At 34.3% G+C, this 23,310-nt stretch overlaps 9 protein-coding genes across 9 annotated transcripts; 4 read left to right on the top strand and 5 right to left on the bottom strand.

Moving 5' to 3' along the window:
* Nucleotides 1–361: 361 nt before the first annotated feature.
* NIP1 (translation initiation factor eIF3 core subunit c) lies at nucleotides 362–2,758 on the bottom strand (the record flags this gene model as incomplete). The annotated part of the gene is made up of 1 exon (XM_020189790.1): nucleotides 362–2,758. A coding segment is annotated over one exon (2,397 nt), but the record flags the coding sequence as incomplete, so codon positions are not given.
* A 131-nt stretch (nucleotides 2,759–2,889) lies between these two features.
* Nucleotides 2,890–3,530, top strand: ASCRUDRAFT_97643 (uncharacterized protein). The gene has a single exon (XM_020195241.1). It carries the CDS (start codon nucleotides 3,029–3,031, stop codon nucleotides 3,410–3,412), a length of 384 nt encoding a protein of 127 aa, XP_020049935.1. The 5' UTR covers nucleotides 2,890–3,028; the 3' UTR covers nucleotides 3,413–3,530.
* A 727-nt stretch (nucleotides 3,531–4,257) lies between these two features.
* On the top strand, nucleotides 4,258–5,427 carry MMT1 (Mmt1p; the record flags this gene model as incomplete). Its single annotated transcript, XM_020190194.1, has 2 exons — nucleotides 4,258–4,690; nucleotides 4,739–5,427. Coding segments are annotated over 2 exons (1,122 nt in total), but the record flags the coding sequence as incomplete, so codon positions are not given.
* A 1,527-nt stretch (nucleotides 5,428–6,954) lies between these two features.
* On the top strand, nucleotides 6,955–13,612 carry GLT1 (glutamate synthase (NADH)). Its single transcript, XM_020192290.1, has one exon. The coding sequence runs from the start codon at nucleotides 7,089–7,091 to the stop codon at nucleotides 13,563–13,565; it is 6,477 nt and encodes a 2,158-aa protein (XP_020049933.1). The 5' UTR covers nucleotides 6,955–7,088; the 3' UTR covers nucleotides 13,566–13,612.
* A 359-nt stretch (nucleotides 13,613–13,971) lies between these two features.
* On the bottom strand, nucleotides 13,972–17,700 carry NEW1 (New1p; the record flags this gene model as incomplete). Its single annotated transcript, XM_020190164.1, has 2 exons — nucleotides 13,972–15,953; nucleotides 16,029–17,700. The coding sequence occupies 2 exons, from the start codon at nucleotides 17,698–17,700 to the stop codon at nucleotides 13,972–13,974; spliced, it is 3,654 nt and encodes a 1,217-aa protein (XP_020049932.1).
* Nucleotides 17,701–17,958: 258 nt separating this feature from the next.
* Nucleotides 17,959–18,405, bottom strand: CHP1 (ribosome-associated Tef1p biogenesis chaperone CHP1; the record flags this gene model as incomplete). The annotated part of the gene is made up of 1 exon (XM_020190080.1): nucleotides 17,959–18,405. One exon carries the CDS (start codon nucleotides 18,403–18,405, stop codon nucleotides 17,959–17,961), a length of 447 nt encoding a protein of 148 aa, XP_020049931.1.
* A 183-nt stretch (nucleotides 18,406–18,588) lies between these two features.
* On the top strand, nucleotides 18,589–19,983 carry RPN14 (Rpn14p; the record flags this gene model as incomplete). Its single annotated transcript, XM_020191168.1, has 1 exon — nucleotides 18,589–19,983. One exon carries the CDS (start codon nucleotides 18,589–18,591, stop codon nucleotides 19,981–19,983), a length of 1,395 nt encoding a protein of 464 aa, XP_020049930.1.
* Nucleotides 19,956–21,201, bottom strand: FPY1 (flavin adenine dinucleotide pyrophosphatase; the record flags this gene model as incomplete). Its single annotated transcript, XM_020192289.1, has 2 exons — nucleotides 21,005–21,201; nucleotides 19,956–20,868 (listed from the first exon to the last, which is right to left on the bottom strand). Coding segments are annotated over exons 1-2 (809 nt in total), but the record flags the coding sequence as incomplete, so codon positions are not given.
* A 342-nt stretch (nucleotides 21,202–21,543) lies between these two features.
* Nucleotides 21,544–23,043, bottom strand: ASCRUDRAFT_73430 (PR-1-like protein). The gene has a single exon (XM_020192288.1). It carries the CDS (start codon nucleotides 22,687–22,689, stop codon nucleotides 21,694–21,696), a length of 996 nt encoding a protein of 331 aa, XP_020049928.1. The 5' UTR covers nucleotides 22,690–23,043; the 3' UTR covers nucleotides 21,544–21,693.
* Nucleotides 23,044–23,310: the final 267 nt, after the last annotated feature.

Below are 23,310 nucleotides of genomic sequence, written 5' to 3'. Positions count from 1 at the left end.
TCTTTATGAAAATTTTCAATACGTATTTTAAAAAAACAACCTTTCAAGCGAGTATTAATATATATTCAAAAGAAAAAAATAGTAATCAATAAAAAAAATATAAAAATAATTTTGATGAAGTTTAAATATCGTTTTCAATTCGAATTCTCGTAAAAATACAGTAAAAATATTAAAACCATTACTAATTAGCACGAATATGATGTTTTCTTTTTTGATTCTTTCTTTCCATTCCTGTAAGCGCACCAGAGATAATTCCGTTAGCATCTTTGGCTATTTTATAATTCTTATTACGATTATTATTATTGGATTTATTGTTGTTGAAATTGTTGCCGGAGGATCCTTGAATATTAAAGCCAGAACTATTACCTTGGTTTTGTTGATGACCACCAGCTGCTAATCTCTCATTTTTTTCGGCTAATGAACCAGCTTTTTCAGCTAACAACAATGATAGTTGTTGTAGTTTGGTTAACTCATAGCTTTTATTGAATGAAATGGAACCATTTTTTTGATCTAAAGCAGCATCTATTTCTTCATTGAATATCATTTTAGAAACAATAGATATAATTTGATTTTCCTTAAGAGAGAATCTTGCAGCTAATTTTTCTATTGATAATTTATCATAGTATTTTTTAAATTGGAAAATATAAGTTCTTAAAGCTTCAATTTGTAATTTGGATTGAATCATTTGTTTTATTTCATCTGAGTTGGTAAATAGTGACCAAATCTTAACCTCGTTTATAAAATTATAAGATTTTTGCCAATCACCTTGCTGTAAAGCTTTGGCAGCATGTGTTATAGATTCTTTGGTATTTTCTGGAGGGCCTTGGAAATATTGACGTTCATTATATTCTAATAATTTTTTAAGGGATTTTGAAGGAGGTTTCTTTTTTGAATCAATAACTTGGGTCATTTGTGGAATCTCTACTAATAATGAACAAGTTAAAAATACACAATCTAAGAGTTCGGAATTAATATGCATATGGAATGGTAAAGATCGTTGTCTTTCGGCAGAGTTAAACTGATGCTGAGTATATCTTGAAGTGTTTTGACCTAATAATTCTTTTTGATTTGAAGAAGTTGCAATTTCATTTAAGATTTCAAAAGACTCAGCAATCAAACCAGTTCTAAAAGCACACATACCTAATTGAACTAAGGATCTGTTAAAAAGAACTTTCAAAATAGGTTCAGATGTATGAATTGTACTCTGTAAATGAGACATTAATAGCATGTCTCTTGCTTTATAATATTGATCATTAAAAGAATAATAATAAATATGGCTTAACATAGCTTTCTTTCTAAAGACAGCATTAGATTGTGTGTAAAGAACAGAACATAAAGAATCCATTAAAGTATTAGCATAAGCTTTGCCATAGCTATCCAGGTTTTTTGAATAAGGAGTAATCTTTGAGGACTTGGTAGTGCCTTCCCAAGAAACCTTTTCGGTATAACTTATCAATTGAATTGGTTTATAGTAGATATGATCAATTCTTCTTAAGATAACTCTAGCAAACTGAGTATCTTCAGGGTGGTTTTCATTGATTAATTCACAATACAATTGAGCTCTTAAGATCAATTTGTAAATTTTTAGTTCATCTTTTAATCTATCAATATATTCAGTTGAATGTGGATCAATGGTTTGAAGAGATCTAGTCAACTCATCATCTAATCTTTCAATAAAAGAACCAATTGAACCAATGATTTCAATAAAGCCATCTACCGATGGAGTTGGTTCAACGTATGGGTCAACTTGTGGTTTTGCAGTTTCAAAAACTCTATATTTCGAAGAATTTTTTTCCAAGATAGTAAATAAATCAGATATATCCTTTTCGGCTTTATTCCATTGTTCTAAAGGCATGGAACTTGAATTTAAAGAAGTGTCAAATCTAAGAGGAACTAACATGAGATAAGTTAAAATTGATTGAAAAGGAGTGGTTGCATCTGGTATAACCGATTCAAGGATGGAAATTTGATCATAACGATTGACATTTTTCTTACCACGTAATTCTGCAACAGATTCTAAAGTAGTAAAAATATCAGCCTTATCAGCGATGGCGGTAGTTTTAAGAGTAGAAACTGGGGCAATTGGGACGTTTCTTTGAGATTCTAAAGAATTAGCAGCTTCCTCAAATCCATCAGGATTTTCTTTAAACAACTTGATCAATTCTTGAAAGTCATCTTCTTTTGTTGATCTTCTAACTCTTTGTTTCAAAATATTGAAGGCCTTAGTTTGGGAAGCATTTAACTTTTTAATTGAGTTATCTTGCTGTTGATCGCTGATAAAGTAATCCAATTCTACTAAAGTTGAAATATAAGCAGGAGGTATTGAAAGATTTAATTGCTTAGCTCTTGATAAGAAATTTGTTAATCTTGAAAAAAGATCTAAGAGAGACAAGAAATCAAGATCATTAGAAATTTGGATATCTGCTATTTTGTCAGCGGTTTCTTGTATATCAGCAATTAATTTTTCCCTAGCACTTTTAACGACTACACCTTTGTTATCATCGTCAGAATCAGATTCGGAATCAGACTTTAGTGTGGAACCCTTTTTGAAAAAATCGTTTTTGGCATTGGCAGGTTTGTCATCGTCATCTGACTCATTGTCATCTCCTTGTTCATCGTCACTTTGGTCTTCATCTTCATCTTCGTCAGAGGAATCTAATAATTCTTCTTCTTCTTCAGAGGAAGAAAGCAATTCTTCAGTGGATGAATCAGAATCCGAATCAGAATCCGAATCATATGGACGGGCAAAAAAACGAGAGGACATGGTTTCTTTTGAATTTCAAGAATTTTCCAAAGAAATAACCTTTCGCTTGACCAAATGTATAAAATCAGAAAATAGCAGATCGATAGTCGTCAATTCTGGTGGATTTGAAGAGACAACTGCTGTCTTGAAGAGTTGAAATTTGTTCAAAAAAACTGTGTGTTAAAATTTTTCAGGTTACCCGGCATCAATTCTCCAGCAGCAGGAAAACGCTTACCCGGAAAACCAGCATTCGATTCAGTGGTGTGGGTTGATGACTAATCGTATATGAACGAGAGTGAGTGTTTTCTTTCACTTTGGTTCTTTTGCCCTGGATCAGAAGTGCTTTCATTGAGTCCAATGTTGGTGCAGAGATGCTGGACTGTGAGAAGTGCTTGTATTCTACTCAGGCTTCCTTCCACTGCTCTTGGTGCCATTCTGGAGCCTCTGTTCTGGCTCTTCCCTTCTTATCTCTTTTCTTCTCTTCTTCACTTCTCATCTCTGTCCACCAACACTTCCCTCTTTTTCCTTCTCCATCAGAGTACTTCTGCTGGATTTTGGTGTGAATTATGGTTCAGGCTGGAGAACAATAGGGCTCCAACTGGGCTGCCCCCCTCAAAACACAGCCAAAAAGTCCGTTTACTGGGAGGCCCTGGCCGGAACACTATTTGAACCCCACTCTGCATCCAATCACGATATCTGATACAAAACTCCGAAAGTAAACTAATCGCAAAAAGCTGAATTTTTCATCTTCCATCATTGAATGTTATTCTTATAAATAACCAGTTATCTTCTAATCTTTTTTTGGTTAGCCTTTTTTTGGTTAGCTCATTTGTCTTTCTAAATTCCTTTTTCTTGCTATTGTTCTTTTTTTTTATTTACGGTTGTTTCTTTTGGAATTAAGTAGCTGATTCCAACTGAAAATGATATCCATATTTACTGTTTCCAGACATGGCTTTCGGCTGTTAAGCTCAAGGAATTTGATGTCGAGATCGCACTATATTAATAAAAGATTATTTTCAAGTTCAATTAAATATTACAACGAGTCTTCAAAGGAGCTAAAAGCTCATCCCTTCGAGGTTCCTAAATCGCATACTCACTCTTATTCTCATAATACTAATGCCCATTCTCACTCTCACTCGCATTCGCACTCTCACTCTCACTCGCATTCGCACTCTCACTCTCCTGCTACAACATTAAAGGGTGATGTTGAAAATGATTTTTATTATGATGATAGTGGACATATTCATCTAACTGAATCAGAGACAGAGACCAATGATGCTGCGATATTTGGTATCAAAGGTGGGGGCTTTCAATATGTCCACGAATCATCAAATGAAAATTATAAAAAATCACTTGATGATCAATTGAACACGAATTTGAATTCCAATATAAATCAAGATCTAACAAGCGAGATTAATTCAAAAAACATCATCTCTGCTGCTTTAAATCATACTCATGCTCCTGGTACTGTTTGTGATCATACTTCGACTTCAATTTTATTAAATTCACAGAAGAGCAAATTATCGTTCTGGAAAAATAGTGGTGTTAGAATAACATGGATAGGGTTGTTGGCCAATGTTGGGCTAGCGATTGGTAAAGCCACTGGAGGTATTGTTTTTCATTCGCAAGCGTTATTAGCAGATGCGGTTCATTCAATGTCTGACTTAGTTTCAGATATCTTGACTTTATCAACAGTATCTTTTGGTTCAAAACTACCCACAGAAATGTATCCATATGGACATGGAAAAATCGAGACTATAGGATCATTAGGAGTTTCAGCTATTTTGTTGAGTTGTGGGATATCAATTGGGTGGGCATCCTTTCTTGACATTGTTGGATTAGTTTTACCTCATATGGTGGCTGATTTTTTTGTGTCATTTCAACATTTATTTGACATCTTTTCCCATTCCCATGGCGCTGCAGATGCTGTTATGGGACATGAACATGGTGGACATGGACATGATCATGTTCACGCAGCTGCTGAATTGACCAAAGAAATAACCAATATCAATGCAGCATGGATTGCAAGCACGTCTATTATAATAAAAGAAAGTTTGTATAGAGCCACATCAAAGATAGCAGAAGAAACCAATTCAAAGGTGTTGTTGGCTAATGCGTGGCATCACAGGGTTGATGCATTAACTTCGGTTGTTGTACTATCAACTATAACATCGGGATATCTTTTTAATATAACATGTTTGGATTCAATTGGTGGATTATTAGTTTCGATATTGATCATCAAGGCCGGATACCAGGGAGCCAGAAACTCGTTATTTGAATTGATCGATCATTCAATTGATTCCAAGGATATAAGGTATGTGAACATTGAAGACAATTTGAAAGAGATTTTAGATAAATTGTTAAGTAATAACAATTCAAGAAAGCCTTATAAGATTAGTAGATTGAATATAATTGGAAGCGGGTCTAATTTGATCATTACAGATTTAAAATTGGTTGTGCCCAAACAAAAATGGGATAATGTGTTAGACATTAAAGAGTTTGAAAATGTATCTAAAGTAGTTAAGACGAAATTGATTGAAAAGAATCCCCATATCAAGAAAATTTCAATTGAGTTTATTGAAGAAGAAGAAGTAGAAGAAGTAGAAAAAGAAGAAGTAGAAGAAGTAGAAAAAGAAGAAGGAGAAGAAAGAGAAGAAGCAAAAACAGCCAAAAAGATAGAATAAGTAGAGTGATAAATTTAGTTTAGAGAATTACTACGAATTTATAATATATTGCTTTATAATGGTTTTTTTTTCCATGCTGAATAAAATCAATTTCGACTTCAGTTCCTAATTGATTTTTTCAGTTTATTTTTTAATTTAATTTTTTAATTTAATTTTAATGAGTTTATAGTTTTATAGTATTTTAACAGTTTGTAATTAGCGATTTTTTTGTGATGGAGTGAGATCCGAGAGAGTTCAAATGCTCCGAGGGTATCTGGTCGGCTACATGGTCGGCTACAATATCCGACTTTCCGTTTTAAGAGACTCCACTTTTCAAAGTTAAGGTCGGCGATGTTGAACGACAAACGTTAAAGCGTGGATGAAAAGAGTAAGCAGCTGATGGGTTGAAGAAATCTCCTCCTTTTATAATGGCTTTCTGGCTGGAAAACCTCCTTTTTTCCCAGCTCCCACATTCAGTTGACTAATAAGTAACTGGCGAAACTGATATGCGCTGAAAACAGCAATACCTATTAGTAGCGTTTCGAATTTAAAACTAATGTAATGTAATATGCCCAAGAATTGTTTTAGTAAAAGGCTAGTTTGAACAAAGAAAATTAAAGAAGATATCCACAAATATATAGGAGTAAAAAAAAACAGCCTAAAAAGCAGTTTGTCAATATGGTGTTTAATTTTGGTTTTGATTTGATATGCTTTTTTTACGTAATGACTTGTTGAGAAAATTTCTCAGTCCTAAATTGAGGATTTTCAGTTAATGCACTTTGTTGCAAAAAGGAAAGAGTATCCTCCGCCGTGCTGGAAATAAATACTGAATCAAATTGCTAGTCTCTAATTATTATTTAGAGATTAATAATATTATTTTGTCTGCTACAATCTTAAGATTTCTAGCAAAATCTTCTGTGAGCATGTAATAGATACACACAGTAAGCACATAGCGATGCCAAAGAAACAGACAAGCAAATAAGTGCTGCGATATAAACCCATGCTGAGATCTTCACAAAGAATTTCGCCAGCTTTTTGCCCCCAAATCGAGAGAAAGCCACGAATCAGAGAGCGTTTTCGATCCAGCTCGAGTTTTTCAGTCAGGTGACGGACGAGTGACTACCGTTGATATATTTGATAGTGCAGGTGAGAGACATCCAAGCCTCAGTACGTTGCTGCTGCAAACCTAAAGCAGGAGGCTGTCTCAGTGATCTGAAAACAGTGTTGCAACCGTGTGCTTACGTAACAGGCTCAAATGACAAGCACTGCCGCACCTGCAGTTATGTAAGCGGCACGTCTTTTCTGCAGTGCAAAATAAGGTTTGCTGCTTCAGACACAAAACGAACGACAGCAGGCTGGTATTTAATCCGCGCATGCTGATTGGACGATAAGCACACTGATAGCGTCAACAACCTTCTGGGCTTGAATGGTCGGAAACCCGGTTTCTCTTTCCGGAAAAGGCAATCAGATTAACTTTATGTTCTTAGAGCTCAATTTCCACTTTATATATTCTATTTCTTTTCCCTCGTTTGTTGTTTTTCACTGTTTTTCGTCGCTTTCCACCTCTTGTTTTCCTTCTTTCTCTCTTTCTTCAATTGGCTTTTTCTCTTTATTTATTCTCTGATAATACAGCATATTATCATATATTATATCCTAGTATACTATATCTGTTTTGACTCACAATGGTTTCTTCTGATATTTCCGGAATTAACCTCAATATACCGCCAAATGACTCAATACAGCAAAACACTACTGATCCCATCGACAGTGCAGAACAGCTGAATCTTTATGAATACGACGAAACTCCCGAAAACAAATCCTGGGCTTGTGCTTTGCCTACCGCAAAGGGTTTGTATGATCCAGAATACGAAAAGGACGCTTGTGGTGTTGGTTTCACCTGCGATATCAAAGGCAGAAAATCTCATAAAATTGTATCTGATGCAAGATTCTTGCTTTGCAACATGACCCATAGAGGTGCTGTTGGCTCCGATGCAAGAGATGGTGATGGTGCCGGTGTTATGACCTCTATTCCTCATAAGTTTATGCAAAGAGAATTCCAGTATTTTTGTAATGTGACTTTGCCTCCTCTAGGCCATTATGCTGTTGGTAATGTTTTCTTCAAAAAGGATGAAGCTGTATTAACTAAATCAAAACAAACTTTCGAACAGATTGCTTCCTCCTTAGGTCTAAGGGTTCTTGGTTGGAGAACTGTCCCCCACGACTCATCTATCCTCGGTCCTGCCGCCTTATCAAGAGAACCTTTAATTTTACAACCAGCTGTGGTTTTAGAATCTTACTATGGTGCTTCCAATCAACCTGCTAAAATCCTTTCTGACGATCAATTCGAATCCGAATATCAAAAGCTATTCGATAGACAATTGTACATCCTAAGAAAACAATCAACTCATGCGATCGGTCTCCACAATTGGTTCTATATCTGTTCTTTGTCAAGTAAAAACATTGTCTATAAAGGTCAATTGGTCCCTGCCCAAGTTTATAATTACTATCATGATTTAGTCAACTCCGAATATGAATGTCATTTTGCTTTAGTTCACTCTCGTTTCTCAACAAACACTTTCCCATCCTGGGATAGAGCTCAACCCTTAAGATGGGCTGCTCATAATGGTGAAATCAATACTCTTCGCGGTAACAAAAATTGGATGAGAGCTAGAGAAGGTGTCATGGCTTCAGAATTATTTGGCGACGAACTAGATAAATTATACCCAATTATCGAAGAAGGTGGCTCTGATTCCGCTGCTGTCGATAACGTCTTGGAGTTATTAATCATAAATGGTGTACTAAGTCTTCCAGAAGCTGTTATGCTACTAATTCCAGAAGCATGGCAAAACAACCCAAACATGGATCCAAAGAAAAGAGCCTTTTATGAATGGGCGGCTTGTTTAATGGAACCTTGGGATGGTCCAGCTTTATTTACCTTTTCTGATGGCAGATACTGTGGTGCTAACTTAGATCGTAACGGTTTAAGACCCTGTCGTTATTACATCACAAACGATGACCATATCATTTGTGCTTCTGAAGTTGGCGTTATTCAAATTGATCCAGAGAAAATTGTATCAAAAGGTCGTCTTAAACCTGGTAGAATGCTATTGGTTGATACCAAAGAAGGCCGTATTGTTGATGACAGAGAATTGAAACAAAATGTTGCTTCAAAATTTGACTTCAAATCTTGGTTATCTGCTAATTTGATCACTTTACCCGATTTAACCAATAAATTAGAAACAAGAGGCTTTGGTCATTGTTTAGATGTCGACATCTCTGGCGATGTTACTGTTCAAAGTGACCCATTGCTAAAAACATTTGGCTACTCTTTTGAACAAATCAATTTATTATTAGCAACAATGGCTCAGGATGGTAAAGAAGCATTAGGTTCTATGGGTCATGATGGTCCTTTAGCCTGTCTTGCTGAACAACCAAGATTAATGTACGACTATTTCCGTCAATTGTTCGCTCAAGTTACTAATCCACCAATCGATCCAATTAGAGAAAGTATTGTCATGTCTTTAGAATGCTACGTTGGTCCTCAAGGTAATCTTCTAGAAATTAAACCCACTCAATGTGGAAGAATTTTCTTGCGTTCCCCAATTCTTTCCATCCCCGAATTTAGAGCTCTAAGCAACATTTCAAAAGTTCTTCCAAAATACACAGTTGCAACAATTGATATAACCTTTGATAGATCTGAAGGTTTATTGGGTTATACTAACGCTATTGATAGAATCTGCCAGGAAACTTCAGAAGCCATCTTAAATGATTGTTCTGTCATAATTCTTTCTGATAGACAAACTTCCGCAACTAATGTCGCTGTTTCTTCTTTAGTTGCCTGTGGTGCTGTTCATCATTATTTAGTTCGTCAAAAACAAAGATCAAAAGTTGCTTTATTCCTTGAAACTGCTGAAGCAAGAGAAGTTCATCATATCTGTGTTTTGCTTGGTTATGGTGCTGATGCTATCAACCCTTACTTAGCAATGGAAACCTTAATCAGAATGAACCATGAAGGTTTACTTCGTAAGGAGCTATCTGATGAGCAAGTAATTGAAAACTATAAACACTCTATTGATGGTGGTGTTTTGAAAGTTATGTCAAAAATGGGTATCTCAACTTTAGCTTCTTATAAAGGTGCTCAAATTTTTGAAGCCTTGGGGGTTGATAATTCTGTTGTTGACCGTTGTTTTGCAGGTACCGCATCAAGAATAAAAGGTATTACTTTTGAATATATTGCTCAAGACGCTATTTCATTACACGAACGTGGGTTCCCTACCAGAGCTACTGTCAAATTAGATACCTTGCCTGAAACTGGTGAATATCACTGGAGAGATGGTGGTGATCCTCATATTAACAACCCTGTTGCTATTGCAAATATTCAAGACGCTGTTAGAAATAAAAACGAAAAGGCTTATGAAGCATATTCTAAGAATGAATATGAAGCAATCAAAAGTTGTACACTAAGAGGTTTATTAGATTTTGATTTTGAAAATTCCAAGCCAGTGCCAATTGACCAAGTCGAACCTTGGACTGAAATCGTTAGAAGATTTGTAACTGGTGCCATGTCTTATGGTTCTATTTCTATGGAAGCTCACTCAACATTGGCTGTTGCAATGAACAGACTAGGAGGTAAATCTAACACTGGTGAAGGTGGTGAAGACCCTGAACGTTCAATTATATTTGAAAACGGTGATACCATGAGATCTGCTATTAAACAAGTTGCATCTGGAAGATTTGGTGTCACATCCTATTACTTGTCTGATGCTGAAGAATTGCAAATTAAAATGGCTCAAGGTGCTAAACCAGGTGAAGGTGGTGAGCTACCAGGTCATAAAGTATCAACATCAATTGCTAAGACTCGTCATTCAACTCCAGGTGTTGGTTTAATTTCCCCACCTCCTCATCATGATATTTATTCTATTGAAGATTTGAAACAATTGATTTATGATTTGAAATGTTCAAACCCTAGAGCCCGTGTTTCGGTCAAATTAGTTTCAGAAGTTGGTGTCGGCATTATTGCTTCTGGTGTCGCCAAAGCCAAAGCTGATCACATTTTGATTTCTGGTCACGATGGTGGTACTGGTGCTGCTCGTTGGACAGGTATTAAAAACGCAGGTTTGCCTTGGGAATTGGGCTTAGCTGAAACCCATCAAACATTAGTTCTCAATGATTTAAGAGGTCGTGTAATTGTTCAAACTGACGGTCAAATTAAAACTGGACGCGATATTGCAGTTGCATGTTTACTTGGTGCTGAAGAATGGGGTTTTGCTACTGCTCCATTAATTGCAATGGGTTGTATTATGTTGAGAAAATGTCATCTTAACACTTGTGCTGTTGGTATTGCTACTCAGGACCCTGAGCTACGTAAGAAATTCAAAGGTACTCCAGAACATGTTATCAACTTCTTTTATTATTTATCTCAAGAATTACGTGGAATCATGGCCAAATTAGGTTTTAGAACTATTAATGAGATGGTTGGTCGCGCCGAAAAATTAAAGGTCAGAGATGACTTGAGAACAACCAAAAGTGCAAATCTTGATTTATCCCCCATTTTGACACCAGCTCATACCATTCGTCCAGGCGTTGCAACTCGTTGCGTCAAAAAACAAGACCATAGATTACATGTTCGTCTTGATAACAAATTGATAGATGAATCTGAAGTAACTCTTGATCGTGGATTGCCAGTTACTATTGAAGCAGACATTATTAACACTGATCGTGCTTTGGGTTCTACCTTATCATACCGTATCTCCAAAAAGTTTGGCGAGCAAGGATTACCTCATGATACTGTCCATGTGAATATCAAAGGTAATGCTGGTCAATCATTTGGTGCATTTCTTGCTCCTGGTATTACTTTGGAACTTGAGGGCGACGCAAATGATTATGTTGGTAAAGGTTTATCTGGTGGTCGTCTTATTATATACCCACCTAAAAGCTCTTCATTCAAAGCTGAAGAAAACATTATTATTGGTAATACCTGTTTATATGGTGCTACATCCGGTACAGCTTTTTTCCGTGGTATTGCTGCAGAACGTTTTGCTGTTCGTAATTCTGGTGCCAATGCTGTTGTTGAAGGTGTCGGGGATCATGGTTGTGAGTATATGACTGGTGGTCGTATTGTGGTTTTAGGTAAAACTGGAAGAAACTTTGCTGCTGGTATGTCTGGTGGTATCGCTTATGTTTTGGACATTGGCCAAGAACTTACTGAAAATATTAATCCGGAATTAGTTGAATTGATTTCCTTAAGTGATCCAGCTGAAATTGCTTTTGTGCGAGCTTTAATTGAAGATCATGTTCATTACACAGGCTCTGAATTGGGTGAATCTGTTTTAGCGGATTTTAACCGTATATTACCTCGTTTTGTCAAGGTTTTGCCTACTGAATATAAAAAGGTCTTAGAAGCCGAAAAGAGAAAGATTGAAAATAACAGGAAGCTTGAGATCCAACGTTTCCTCAAAACTATTCGTCAAGATCCTGAATCCGATGTTACCAATGGGGAAATTATGAAGAAAAAAGCTCATCTTAAAAATCAATTGAAAAAAGTTGTTTCATTCAAGGAAACAGCTAAGGAACCAAAAGTTATGGACTTAGAAGATACCATTATTAACGTTTCTCAAGAAAAGAAAAACTTTGCTAAAATCGATAGAATTCGTGGTTTTATGAAATACAAGCGTCGTAAGGAAAGATATAGACCTGCAAAAGACCGTCTTAAAGATTGGAATGAAATGTCATCAAGACTAACAAGAGAAGAATTGCAATACCAAGCAGCACGTTGTATGGATTGTGGTACTCCATATTGTTCTTCTGATACCGGTTGTCCAATTTCAAACATTATTCCTAAATGGAATGAACTTGTTTTCAAAGATAGATGGTTTGATGCATTACAAAGATTGTTGATGACAAATAATTTCCCAGAATTCACTGGAAGAATTTGTCCTGCTCCTTGTCAGGAATCTGCTTGCACATTGAATTTGGTTGATGACCCAGTTTCTATCAAAGCCATTGAGGCTGCTATTATTGATCATGGTTTCAATCAAGGTTGGATCAAGCCCAGCCCTCCAAGCTTCAGAACTGGAAAAAAAGTTGCTATTGTTGGCTCTGGTCCTGCTGGTTTATCTTGTGCTGATCAATTAAATAAAGCTGGTCATTTAGTGACTGTTTTTGAAAGATCAGATCGTCCAGGTGGTCTTTTAATGTACGGTATTCCAAACATGAAATTAGATAAGAGAATTGTTAAACGTCGTACTGATTTATTGGAAGCAGAAGGAATCACTTTTGAATGCAATGTAACCATTGGGGAAGACGTCACTGTTGAAGAACTCAAAGATGAATATGATTCTGTTGTTTTATGTGTGGGATCAACCATTCCTCGTGATTTAAAGATTCCAGGTCGTGAAAATAAAAACATTATGTTTGCTATGCAATTATTACACTCCAACACCAAAGCTTTGTTGGAGAATGAACTTGAAAACATAAGAAAAACCTTAGAAGGTAAAAATGTCATTGTCATTGGAGGTGGTGATACTGGTAACGATTGTTTAGGTACTGCTACTCGTCATGGTGCCAAGTCAGTTGTCAACTTTGAATTGTTACCTCATCCTCCAGCAGATCGTTCAAAAGACAATCCATGGCCCCAATGGCCTCGTATTTTTCGTGTTGATTATGGTCATGTTGAAGTTGAGGAAAAATACGGAAAAGACCCTCGTGAATACTGCATCTTATCTAAGGAATTCATCGCTGATGAAGATGGTAATGTCAGAGGTATCAAAACTGTTAGAGTTGAGTGGAAGAAATCAGAAAGTGGTGCCTGGCAAATGGCTGAAATTCCTGGCTCTGAAGAAATTTTTGCTGCTGATGTTGTTTTATTATCTATGGGTTTCATTGGTCCTGAGGTTGAGAATTTAGAAGCTCCAAGAAACAAACGTGGTAACATTTCTACCATAAATCCAAAAGGATACAAAGTTGATAATGAAACTAATTTGTTTGCTGCTGGTGATTGTCGTCGTGGTCAATCCTTAGTTGTTTGGGGCATCCAAGAAGGTAGGCAGTGTGCTAGAGAAGTTGATAACTATCTTATAGGATCCAGTAATTTACCTGGTGATGGATCAATTCTTCAACGTGATTTTAAATTACTTGAAGAATTGGCCTCTATTGCATAAACTAATATTGATAAGCTTCTATAAGCGTTGTTTTGGTAAACTAATTTTTGGAAATTTACTAAAAATGATTAAGTGTATTATTTTTGTTGATTATTTTTTATATTCTTTAACCTTTTTTCTTAGCATTGTATAATTGGACTACATATATTTTATGAATATTTAATACTATTAATAAACTAATTTAAACCTTTTTAAATATTTTCTTATTAACTTTGTATGCAATTTAAAGATTTAGCTAGAACTCTATAGAATTAGTTGGAAAGAATAAGGAAAGAATAAGGAAAGTCTATTGGGTGGTAATGTGGAAAAGTACAATTAAAATCAAAAAAAATAAAATATTATAGTCTAAAATTGGAAAAGAAAAAAAATATCAATAATATGCCATGTTTCAAAATAGATAATTGATCTAATCTTCATCATCAGAATACACTGGTTTGGGTGTGCCCTTTGGACTAGATAACCATTCAATGTATTTAAGACGTCTGAATTCTTCTCTTGCTTTCTTTTCGTTTCTTGTCAATTTCTTCTTCTTCTTTTTTACTTTAATATTAGCTGGTGAATCATCGTTTTCAATTGTTTTCTTAGCTTGGATAACTCTATTTGCCAAATTTCCATGACCACCATCTTCAAATCTATTTTCGTCAATAATTTCGATTGATTTATTCACCAATGTTCCATTTTCAACAATCCACTGTTCAGGACACAATGCACCAACAAATTCGTTGTTATGTGAAATCATAACAACACCTCCAGACCAGTCTCTAATAGCAACAGCCAAACCACCTAATGAATCTCTATCAAGATAATTAGTAGGTTCATCAAGAACCAACAAATGAGGATTGTTCCACATAGCCCCAGCTATAACGACTTTGACCAATTGACCTCCAGATAAAGAACCAAGTGGGGTATGATCAGCAATTTCACCATCTAAACCAACATCTTCAAAATGCTTTCTAATTACAGATGGAGTTAAATCTCTATAACCCAAACCTTCTCTTGATGCTTCATGGTCATCAAATTTTTGAACCAACTTGTTAAAACCTTCTTCTATTAATTTTTCACGAGAAACCCAAGAGTTATATCTGGGCAACCAAAATTTCCATTTAATCTCATACTGGAATGTTTTTTTCAACTTTTGTCTACCAACAATTGCTTCAATGGCTCTTTTTCCCTTACCATCATCAATTTCGAATTCATGTTCCATCATTTTTTTTTCTTCATTAGAACCGATCTTACGTGATTCCTTTAACAAAACTTCTCTATCATCACCAAACCTATATCTCCACTGTAAATATTGATTGGCGGTTTTTTCTTTGTGCTGTTCAACATGTTGCAAAGCGTGTTGAGCAATGTACCCAATTCTTAAATTTGGATGTTTTTCGACTTTACCTTCCTGGGGAACCAATTCACCAGTTAGTAATTTTATTAAAGTAGATTTACCGGCCCCATTAGGTCCTAAAATTGCTACTCTAGAAGATAGAGATAAGGCACAAGAGACATTTTTCAAAGATGGTTTGACAGAACCAGGATATGAAAACGTCACATCAGTCATTTTGGCAACAGCTCTTGTGTTTGATTTAACACCAGTTAAGATACCAGGTGGTGGGAAAGCCATCTTGACATTTGAATCAGATAAAGTATAGTACGATTTACCTTCAGGTTTGACTTTAACAAACTCTGATAAGTTTCCTTTGTAATAAATCAATTTTTTGTTTTCATAATGTATAATATCTGTACAGATACTATCCAAAAACCCAGAGTCATGAGAAACAATCAAAGAAGTGATTTCAGTATGATCTTTAAGGTAGTCTTCTAACCATTTAACGTTTCCAACATCTAAATGATTTGTAGGTTCATCCAACAATAACACATCAGCTTTCATTAACATTGCTCTAGCAAGTTCTAATTTCATTTTCCAACCACCAGACAATGATCCAACATTTTGAGCTCTTCTTTCTTCGTCAAATCCCACATCAGCTAGGGCACTTGCAATGGCTTCCTTCGAAATACCTTCCAATTCTTCATCTTGAGCAATGAAAGAAGCAAGATCTAAATCTGCTTCTGAACCTTGCAATTTATGTTCAACAAAACAAGTTCTTAATTCTTCTTTTGAAGGAAAACCTTCTAATTGACCATTGGCAATCGATCTCATTAAAGTTGATTTACCAGCACCATTTCTTCCACATAAACCATATCTATGGCCTTTCAATAAACGTAAATTAGTTTTATTTAATAACATTCGGCTACCATAAGCCAATGAAAAATCTGAGTTAACTATTTCAATACCGTCGTCTCCAGAAGATTTGACTGGAACGTGGAAAATTTCTCTTAATTTGTAAATAATAGAATTAATGTATTGTTTTTTTGATTCTTCTGAATTAAATACCACTTCAGGAACGTACAAAGATGACTCCTCTTCTTCGTTATCGCTATCTTGAGGGTTTTGAATAATCACTTTAAAACAGTCTTCCAAGTAAGTTTGCAATCTTTGCCAGTCATTTACATTAGCATCAAACATAATGATCGTAGATAAGTATGACAAAAGATTTGAATTGGTTTTAAATCTATTTTGAATTATTTCTGAAGTTTGTTCAATTCCAATAACACCATGGAATTTATTATCAGATTTTTCATTATCAGCGTCTTGAATAACTTTCAAAGCCTTTGAAGCCAATTCTCTCACTTCAGGCAAGGAAGCAGTATCAACAACTTTTTTAATTGATGGTAATAATAATGGAATAAATTTCTCAATTTCTCTTTTATTATTCACTAATCTTGTCAAGTTCTCAGTAATGACAACAGTTTTTCTCAATTGTTCTTGAGAAGAACCAGACAAATTAAGTGATTTATAAACAATTGGAACCAAGAGAGATAAGGTTGGTTCTGTAACTTCAGCAACAAAAGTGATGGAAGACAAAGTCATTATACAATCGGGCACCTTTTTAGGGTTACCTAAAGTTTCAATAATGATTTCATAACGATTTTTCAAATCCAAATTATCTAAAATACTAATAAAGTTGGTTATAGTTTTAAGACCTTCTTTGGCTAATTCAGGTTTAAAGTCAGTCATTACATCAGTTAATACAGGGATTGTATCATAAAATTGAAATTCTAATAAATCAACAGGAGAGTCGGTGATAATTTTATTTACCAATTTTAAAGCACCGATTTTAGAGTTCCATTTTGCAGAAGAGCTTAAATACTTTAATAAAATTGGCAATAAAACACTTGATAATGTTTGAATTGGTAACAAGTTGTAGATCAAATCAAGAGTTGTTTGAGCAGATCTTTTAATACTATTTTCTTTATCGGCTAATGAATCCAATGGATATTGAAGAAATTTTAAGAAATATAATTCATTAGGAGTGGTAGAGCTCAATTTTTTGATTAAAGTTTGTAATAAAATTATAGCAGATTCTCTGACTAATGCTGGGTTTTTGTTTTTACTTAATGTTTTCAAAATATTTTCAACATCCCAAGTGTTTATCAAGTTTAATTTATTTGATGAGGTATCATTATTAATGAACTTTTCAACAACATCGTTTGAGATTTTTCTAACTTCTGTAAGAGATTTCACAGTTTTGAACTCGTTAATTGATTGAGAAATTGGCGAAAATTCAAGCTTAGCAAAAGAATTATTTAAAGAGGTTAATGAGACAGTAGATGGGTTGGGCGAATTTAAATTGCTATTTGGTTCAGAAGAAGAGTAGTTAAGATCAATTTTATTTTGATATTTTTGGTTATTGGAGCGTTTTTTCTTGTCATTTTTTTTATTCTTATTATTGGAAACAGGACTGTTCAATTGTTGCTGAGCTGCTTGTTGTTGTTGCAAATAGGCCTGATAGGATTGTGGTGGAGCCTGTCTAACACCACCTGCTTGATAACCCAAACTGGTTCCATAGCTGTTGTAATTGGTAGCAGAGTTAAAAGCCTGGTTTTGATAGAAACTGTTGTGTTGGTTGTATTGGTTATATTGACCATACTGAGCATATTGGTTAGACTGGCTATTTTGGTTGTACTGGTTATACCTTGAAAAATTTGATTTTGAGCCTTTATGTTTCTGGTTGGCAAGGCCTTCGTCAGAAGAAGCTTCACTGGCAAAGGCACCTGAGGTGGGTTGCAGCTTTGGAGGCATCCTGAGTGATTTCAGATGCTGATTCTATATATTTCAGTAACTAAACAGTCAAAACTGGATTACACAGTTTTTTCATCAACTGAAAATTTTTTATTCTCTTTTTATATGAGAAAATTAAACTTCACCCAGCTGCATGTGATAAAAACCACAGCGATGGATCATAAATTTTTTTCAAACTTAAAAGCAAAGCCCTATTGTGGAACAGGGCTCTATCTACAGGTTCTCAATTCGAGAATGAACAAAAGTGTATTGTCAGTTCTATTTCTTTTCAGATATCCAGTCATTCAATTCGTATCTGTTTCTGCAAATTTCAATGCAGTAGAATTGGATTCGCAAAACAAAGATCGTGCCATGTTGGTCGTACTCGGTTTTGCAGTCGCTTCTCAATAACGTACCAAAATTGTAGTCTTTGATTTTTTCTTCGAATATCTTCACAAAGTTTCTCCATTTTTCTTTGCTTTTGTGGTTTTTCAAGTCGTCTTCCGAAATCACAGCAACGTATTTTGGGTCTGAAAACTCAGGAAACTCCTTGATTAATTCTTCGTAAATAAAGTCGTCATATTTAGTCAATCTCAATTTTGAACCTTTGACTTTGCTCAATAAATTCCAAAACGTTTCAGCCTGTTGGACCGCTTTGACAGCAAATTGCTTTTCAATATCTTCAAAATTATCGGCTTCTTCAGCATTAAAAGTACTTGTAGACATTTTTGAATTAAACCTCCTTTTTTGTTCTTCTTTTAGTGCCAGAATTACCAATATGCAAAATTTGATTTTCCGTTTTTTATATAGTTTTGTATCACATGATCTAACCATTTCCTTATTGGGATTTGTTTTCGAAGATGCTTTTGATATCAGGATTCTATTCATAATAATCACTGGTGATTGATAATGGAGAAAGAAATTTGCTTGGTTACTGTGCAATCGTCCTTCAAGGAAGTAATTGACGATGTGAAAAGCAACAGATTAGAAAAGGACACCTTCTGGATAGCTTTTCAGCCGATTAATGAAACAGAACTGAATTCTAAGGAATATTTCATCAATGTGTCTAAGCATGACAATAAGTTAATATTTGCCTCAAATAACAGATTTGGTGATGTTGAAAAGGCCTCAATTGAATTTAGAATTATGAATGAAAATAGCTATGAAGTACTCTTCAAAAATCATAGATACTTGCTTAAGACCCCAAACAAAACAATAGATTTGAATAAGTTAGTAAATGGATCGAATGGTACTGATATAAACAAAAATATAAATGTGGCATCAATTGACCTATCTAGTGACTTGAAATTTTATTCTATTGGCGACAGCAAAGGAAACATTTATATTTTAAATTATTCAAAAGATAACCAAATGGTTCATTTTTTTAAAAATTATCATGATTTAGACGTTTCAAAATTAATCATATTTCCATCTAATAAAGTATTAATGTCAAATTCTTTAGATTACAAAACAAAAATAACAAATCTTGAAACTGGTGAAATAGTTAGAGAATTTCTAACAAACACACAAAAAGTCAATGATATTAAAACCATTGGCCAAATTGGAAGAAATTTTTTAACCATTTCCAATGATTCAAATGTTAAAATTTTTGATATTGGTTCAAAGACTTTAGTCAAGAGCTTTTATAGAGTGTCTAATAGAACAAGTATTGGATCAATGGTCTTATATAATGATCTAAATTACGAAAAGAGACTTCAAATAGACAAAAATTATAAAAATTATGAATTTGAAACTAAAGGAAAATTTATAATAACTGGTGATTCAAATGGTAGTTTAACTTCATGGAATTTATTTGATGAATATCAATTTTTTTCAATTTTAAACAGCGATGATTCAACTTTTTCAATAACAGCCTTAGCTTTAAATAAAGATGAGATTGATTCAAATGAAAAAAATTCAACTTCTACTAAGGATTTTTATTTAGCGGTTGGTTATGATAACGGTATAATTAAAATATTCAAATATAACAATGTATTATTGAATAAGTTTGAAGAAATTAAAAAAATAAAAATCAATTTTGGAAATCCTATTACATCGTTATATTTTAATGAAAACTCTATTAAAGGGATCAATGACCTAATAATTCTTTCTAACAATCAAATATTAATGTCGGTTGAATTTAGTAAATTAATTGAACAAAACAAATTAGATATAACTTATTTCTGTGGTTATAGTGATATAGCCCAGGTAAATCAAATCAACTTGAAAAAGAATATTGTAAATTCAGACTCAAATTTATTAATTGGTTGCAAATATGGTACAGTATCCTTATTTAGTTATTAAAAAAAAAATCTTAAATTAAAGTATTTATCAATTTATAAGCATGGAAAAGTATATATGAATCTATAATTTAATTTCGTCTCTATTTTCGCTCAATATATCTTCTTCTTCCTTGGAAATTTCAGTGCCTTCTAATTCTTTTGAACAAACTTTAACTATATCTCTCAAATCTTCATGTAATTTTTTTCTTCCAATGATACTAACAGTATTAATTTGCAAACCCATGTGTGGATAACTACCAATTTTAATTTCACCAACACCGTATTTACTATCATATTGTTCTTGCAATTTAGATAATAATGGAGCCATAACAGATTCTTTTTTAGGAGTTTTAACATAAAATCTTTCAAATGATGCAGACTCTGAAGTATCAATACGACCGATAATGTAAGGTTTCAAATTAGTTAATAACTTTTGGAATAATTGAGAAACACCAGGTAAAATAAAAACCTGGTTGTTAACGGCATTAATTGGAACCCATAAATCATCGCAAACGTAATAATTGATAACGTCGATTTTTCCATTTGACTGAGGTAAAATGACCATTCTTAATTGAGCGTCGATTTGTTCTTGAGAAAAATTGTCATTTTTATTTCTTCTAAAATGTCTCATTCTATCTCTAGCGTATTCATCTAATTTTAATTCACAGTTAAAGGCTTCGGCGATTGATAAGTAGGTTATATCATCATGAGTTGGGCCAATTCCTCCTGAAGTGATAATAAAATCGTATTTATTTGCTAAAAATTTGATGGAGGAAATAATATCTTCTTTGTCGTCACCAATCACCAAAATTTTTTTGAGTTCAATACCGAGAGTAAAACAATATTTGGCAAAAAATTTCGAGTTTGTATCAGTAATTTTCCCATTTAAGATTTCGTCTCCAATTAACTGAATGATAAAATAATTGAATGGTTACAAAACAAAGTTAGTAAATTGGTGTTTTCAATTTTCGATTTTTTTTTATTTTTATTGTTTCTTTTTTGTTCTCGCCCTATTGGAGATGATATATATACAAATAACTTACAAGAGCAGCAGCAGTTTTAATTGGTGATGAATTGGATATAGTATCCAATGGGGTAACTGAATTTAATTTTGGTAAGGTAGATAATTGTGACATTTTTGAAAATTTTCTGGGACAAGAAAGATTTGTGAATAGATTATTATGAGATTTATGAAAGCAGCTAACAAATAATCTTAAGGAATTATTCAGATTCAATAAATTCCTGAACATTTAAGTGAAGCTGAGTAATAAACTGTGTTTATCAGAGGAAGAGAAAGAAATGGATCTTTGCATCGGGTGTTTTGCCGTCAACGGCGTTGAAAACGAGACCGGCGGCCGCTGACGGAAACCGAAAAGAGAAAAAGCAACCGAAAACACAATCGAAACAAAATACGGCTTTTTTTTTGCTTAGTAATCACATTTCCGAAATTTCCGTTTTGAATTGTTACGGATTGCCAATTGTTCTACGTAAAGACGCACCAATATGCAAGACAAACCACATTTTCAGTGCTCATATATATTTGATTTACATTTTTATATCTCCAAAGTAAAAATCACAAGAGATTTGAAAAAAATAACAGCCATAAAAGGTAAATGAAGACTCTCACTGCAAAAAAGAGGAAAAAAAAACAAATTGGATAAATTTGAAGGAATTAATTATATTATGTAACTAACTGTCTAATTCAACGTTAAGAATTTTGAATGTATGTATTTTAAACTAATGGGAAGACGTTGGTGTCGAAATAACCGATAATATTACCGGCTGGATAATATTCACAAACGACATAAGTTCCATAGGCAGTATCGCATTTTTTATAAGCACAACCAATTTGTTTTGAACCTTTCCAAACAATTTGAGTGAAATGACCGGTAGAAGAGCTGTAACCTGGGTTGCTGAAATCGTAATATTCAATTTCATTGTACCAAGCATCAACAGTACCTTCTGAAGTGTAACCGGAAGCCAAATTTTCACCGTATGGGCCACCAGAATGAGTTAATTGACCATTTGATGGACAACTGTAAGCAGTAGCAAAATCAGATGCGTATTTAGCCAAAGTTTGATTCCAGGCTAGATTATCAAGACCATGCAAAGATCTTTTTTCATTGTGAGTATCAAGAAGAACAGAGTTGAAGTCATCTAAAACAGCAGTGGCAATTGGATCAGCGGTGGTTGATGTTGTAGTTGGTTCAACAACAGTAGCTGGAGCTGATGTTGTAGTTGTAGTTGGTTCAGCAACAGTAGTTGGTTCAACAACGGTGGTTGGTGTTGATGTTGTTGTTGAAGTCTTTCTGGAATTTCTTTTTGTATTCTTGGATCTATAAGTGTAATAGTTGGTAAAGTAAGTGGTATAGGCGTTAATTTTTTTGTTTCCAGCAGCAACAGTAATTTCAGCTTCGGCAGTGGTTGGTTCAATAGTTGGTTCAACAGTTGGTTCAACAGTTGGAGTGGTGGCTTCGACGGCAGGTTCATAAACATCTGTGTTATCTCCAGTAATCAAGTTACCAAATTGATCAATATAAACAGTTTGGTATTCAATTTCAGGTTCTGCATAAACAGTATTGACTTCTACAGCAGCGGTAGTGGTAGGAGCAGGTTGAACTACGGTTTCGTAAACAGTTTCATAGACCACTTTATAGTTGGTGACAACAACTGGAAGAGCAGTGATAGCATGAGCTAAATAAGCTAATAAGACTGGAGAAAATTTCATTTTTGTTTTTTCAAGGAAATGGGTTTTTGAAGAGATTCTTTAAGCAAAATAAACTGATTAGTGGGAGGTTATAATATATTAAATTGAAGTTTTAGGAATTTCGATGTTTCTTAAAAAAAGAAAGAGAAGATTAGAGATTTAAAGGAATGAATAGAAAGAGTATTAAAGGAGCGACTGTTTGAATTTGATTATCCAGAAGATAATAAATTAGATAAGTAGATTTTTAGTAGAATAAGAACTTCAAGAAGACTGCATTTAAAAAACCCAAGGACGATGCATCTTTATATACAAAACCAGTGCTCATGAAGAGAAATAAAATGGAATTAGAAGAACGTTGTCATTCAGAGGTGGAAATGTAGAGCCAATGTACATAATCCATAAGGGTATAGCCAGTGGGTACTGATAGTCACATTTGCAAGGCCATTGTATCTGCCCTACCAAAGATATCCCAAAGATACACCAAAGATATTCCACATATACTCCATATCCTCCAAAGAATCTTCAAATCTTCTCCAAACTCATCGATCAACGCTAAAATAGCTCTTTGAAACCCTTGAAAGAGCACGCCCCGCAGAAACAGAACAGATCCCTTGTTTTGGGCAGCGAGTGCCAAATCACAGC

The sequence above is a fragment of the Ascoidea rubescens genome (genome assembly GCF_001661345.1).
Source record: "Ascoidea rubescens DSM 1968 unplaced genomic scaffold ASCRUscaffold_1, whole genome shotgun sequence".
Taxonomy (NCBI): domain Eukaryota; kingdom Fungi; phylum Ascomycota; class Saccharomycetes; order Ascoideales; family Ascoideaceae; genus Ascoidea; species Ascoidea rubescens.
Note: the sequence above shows the minus strand (reverse complement) of the source record. Positions and strands in the feature narration are given on the sequence as shown.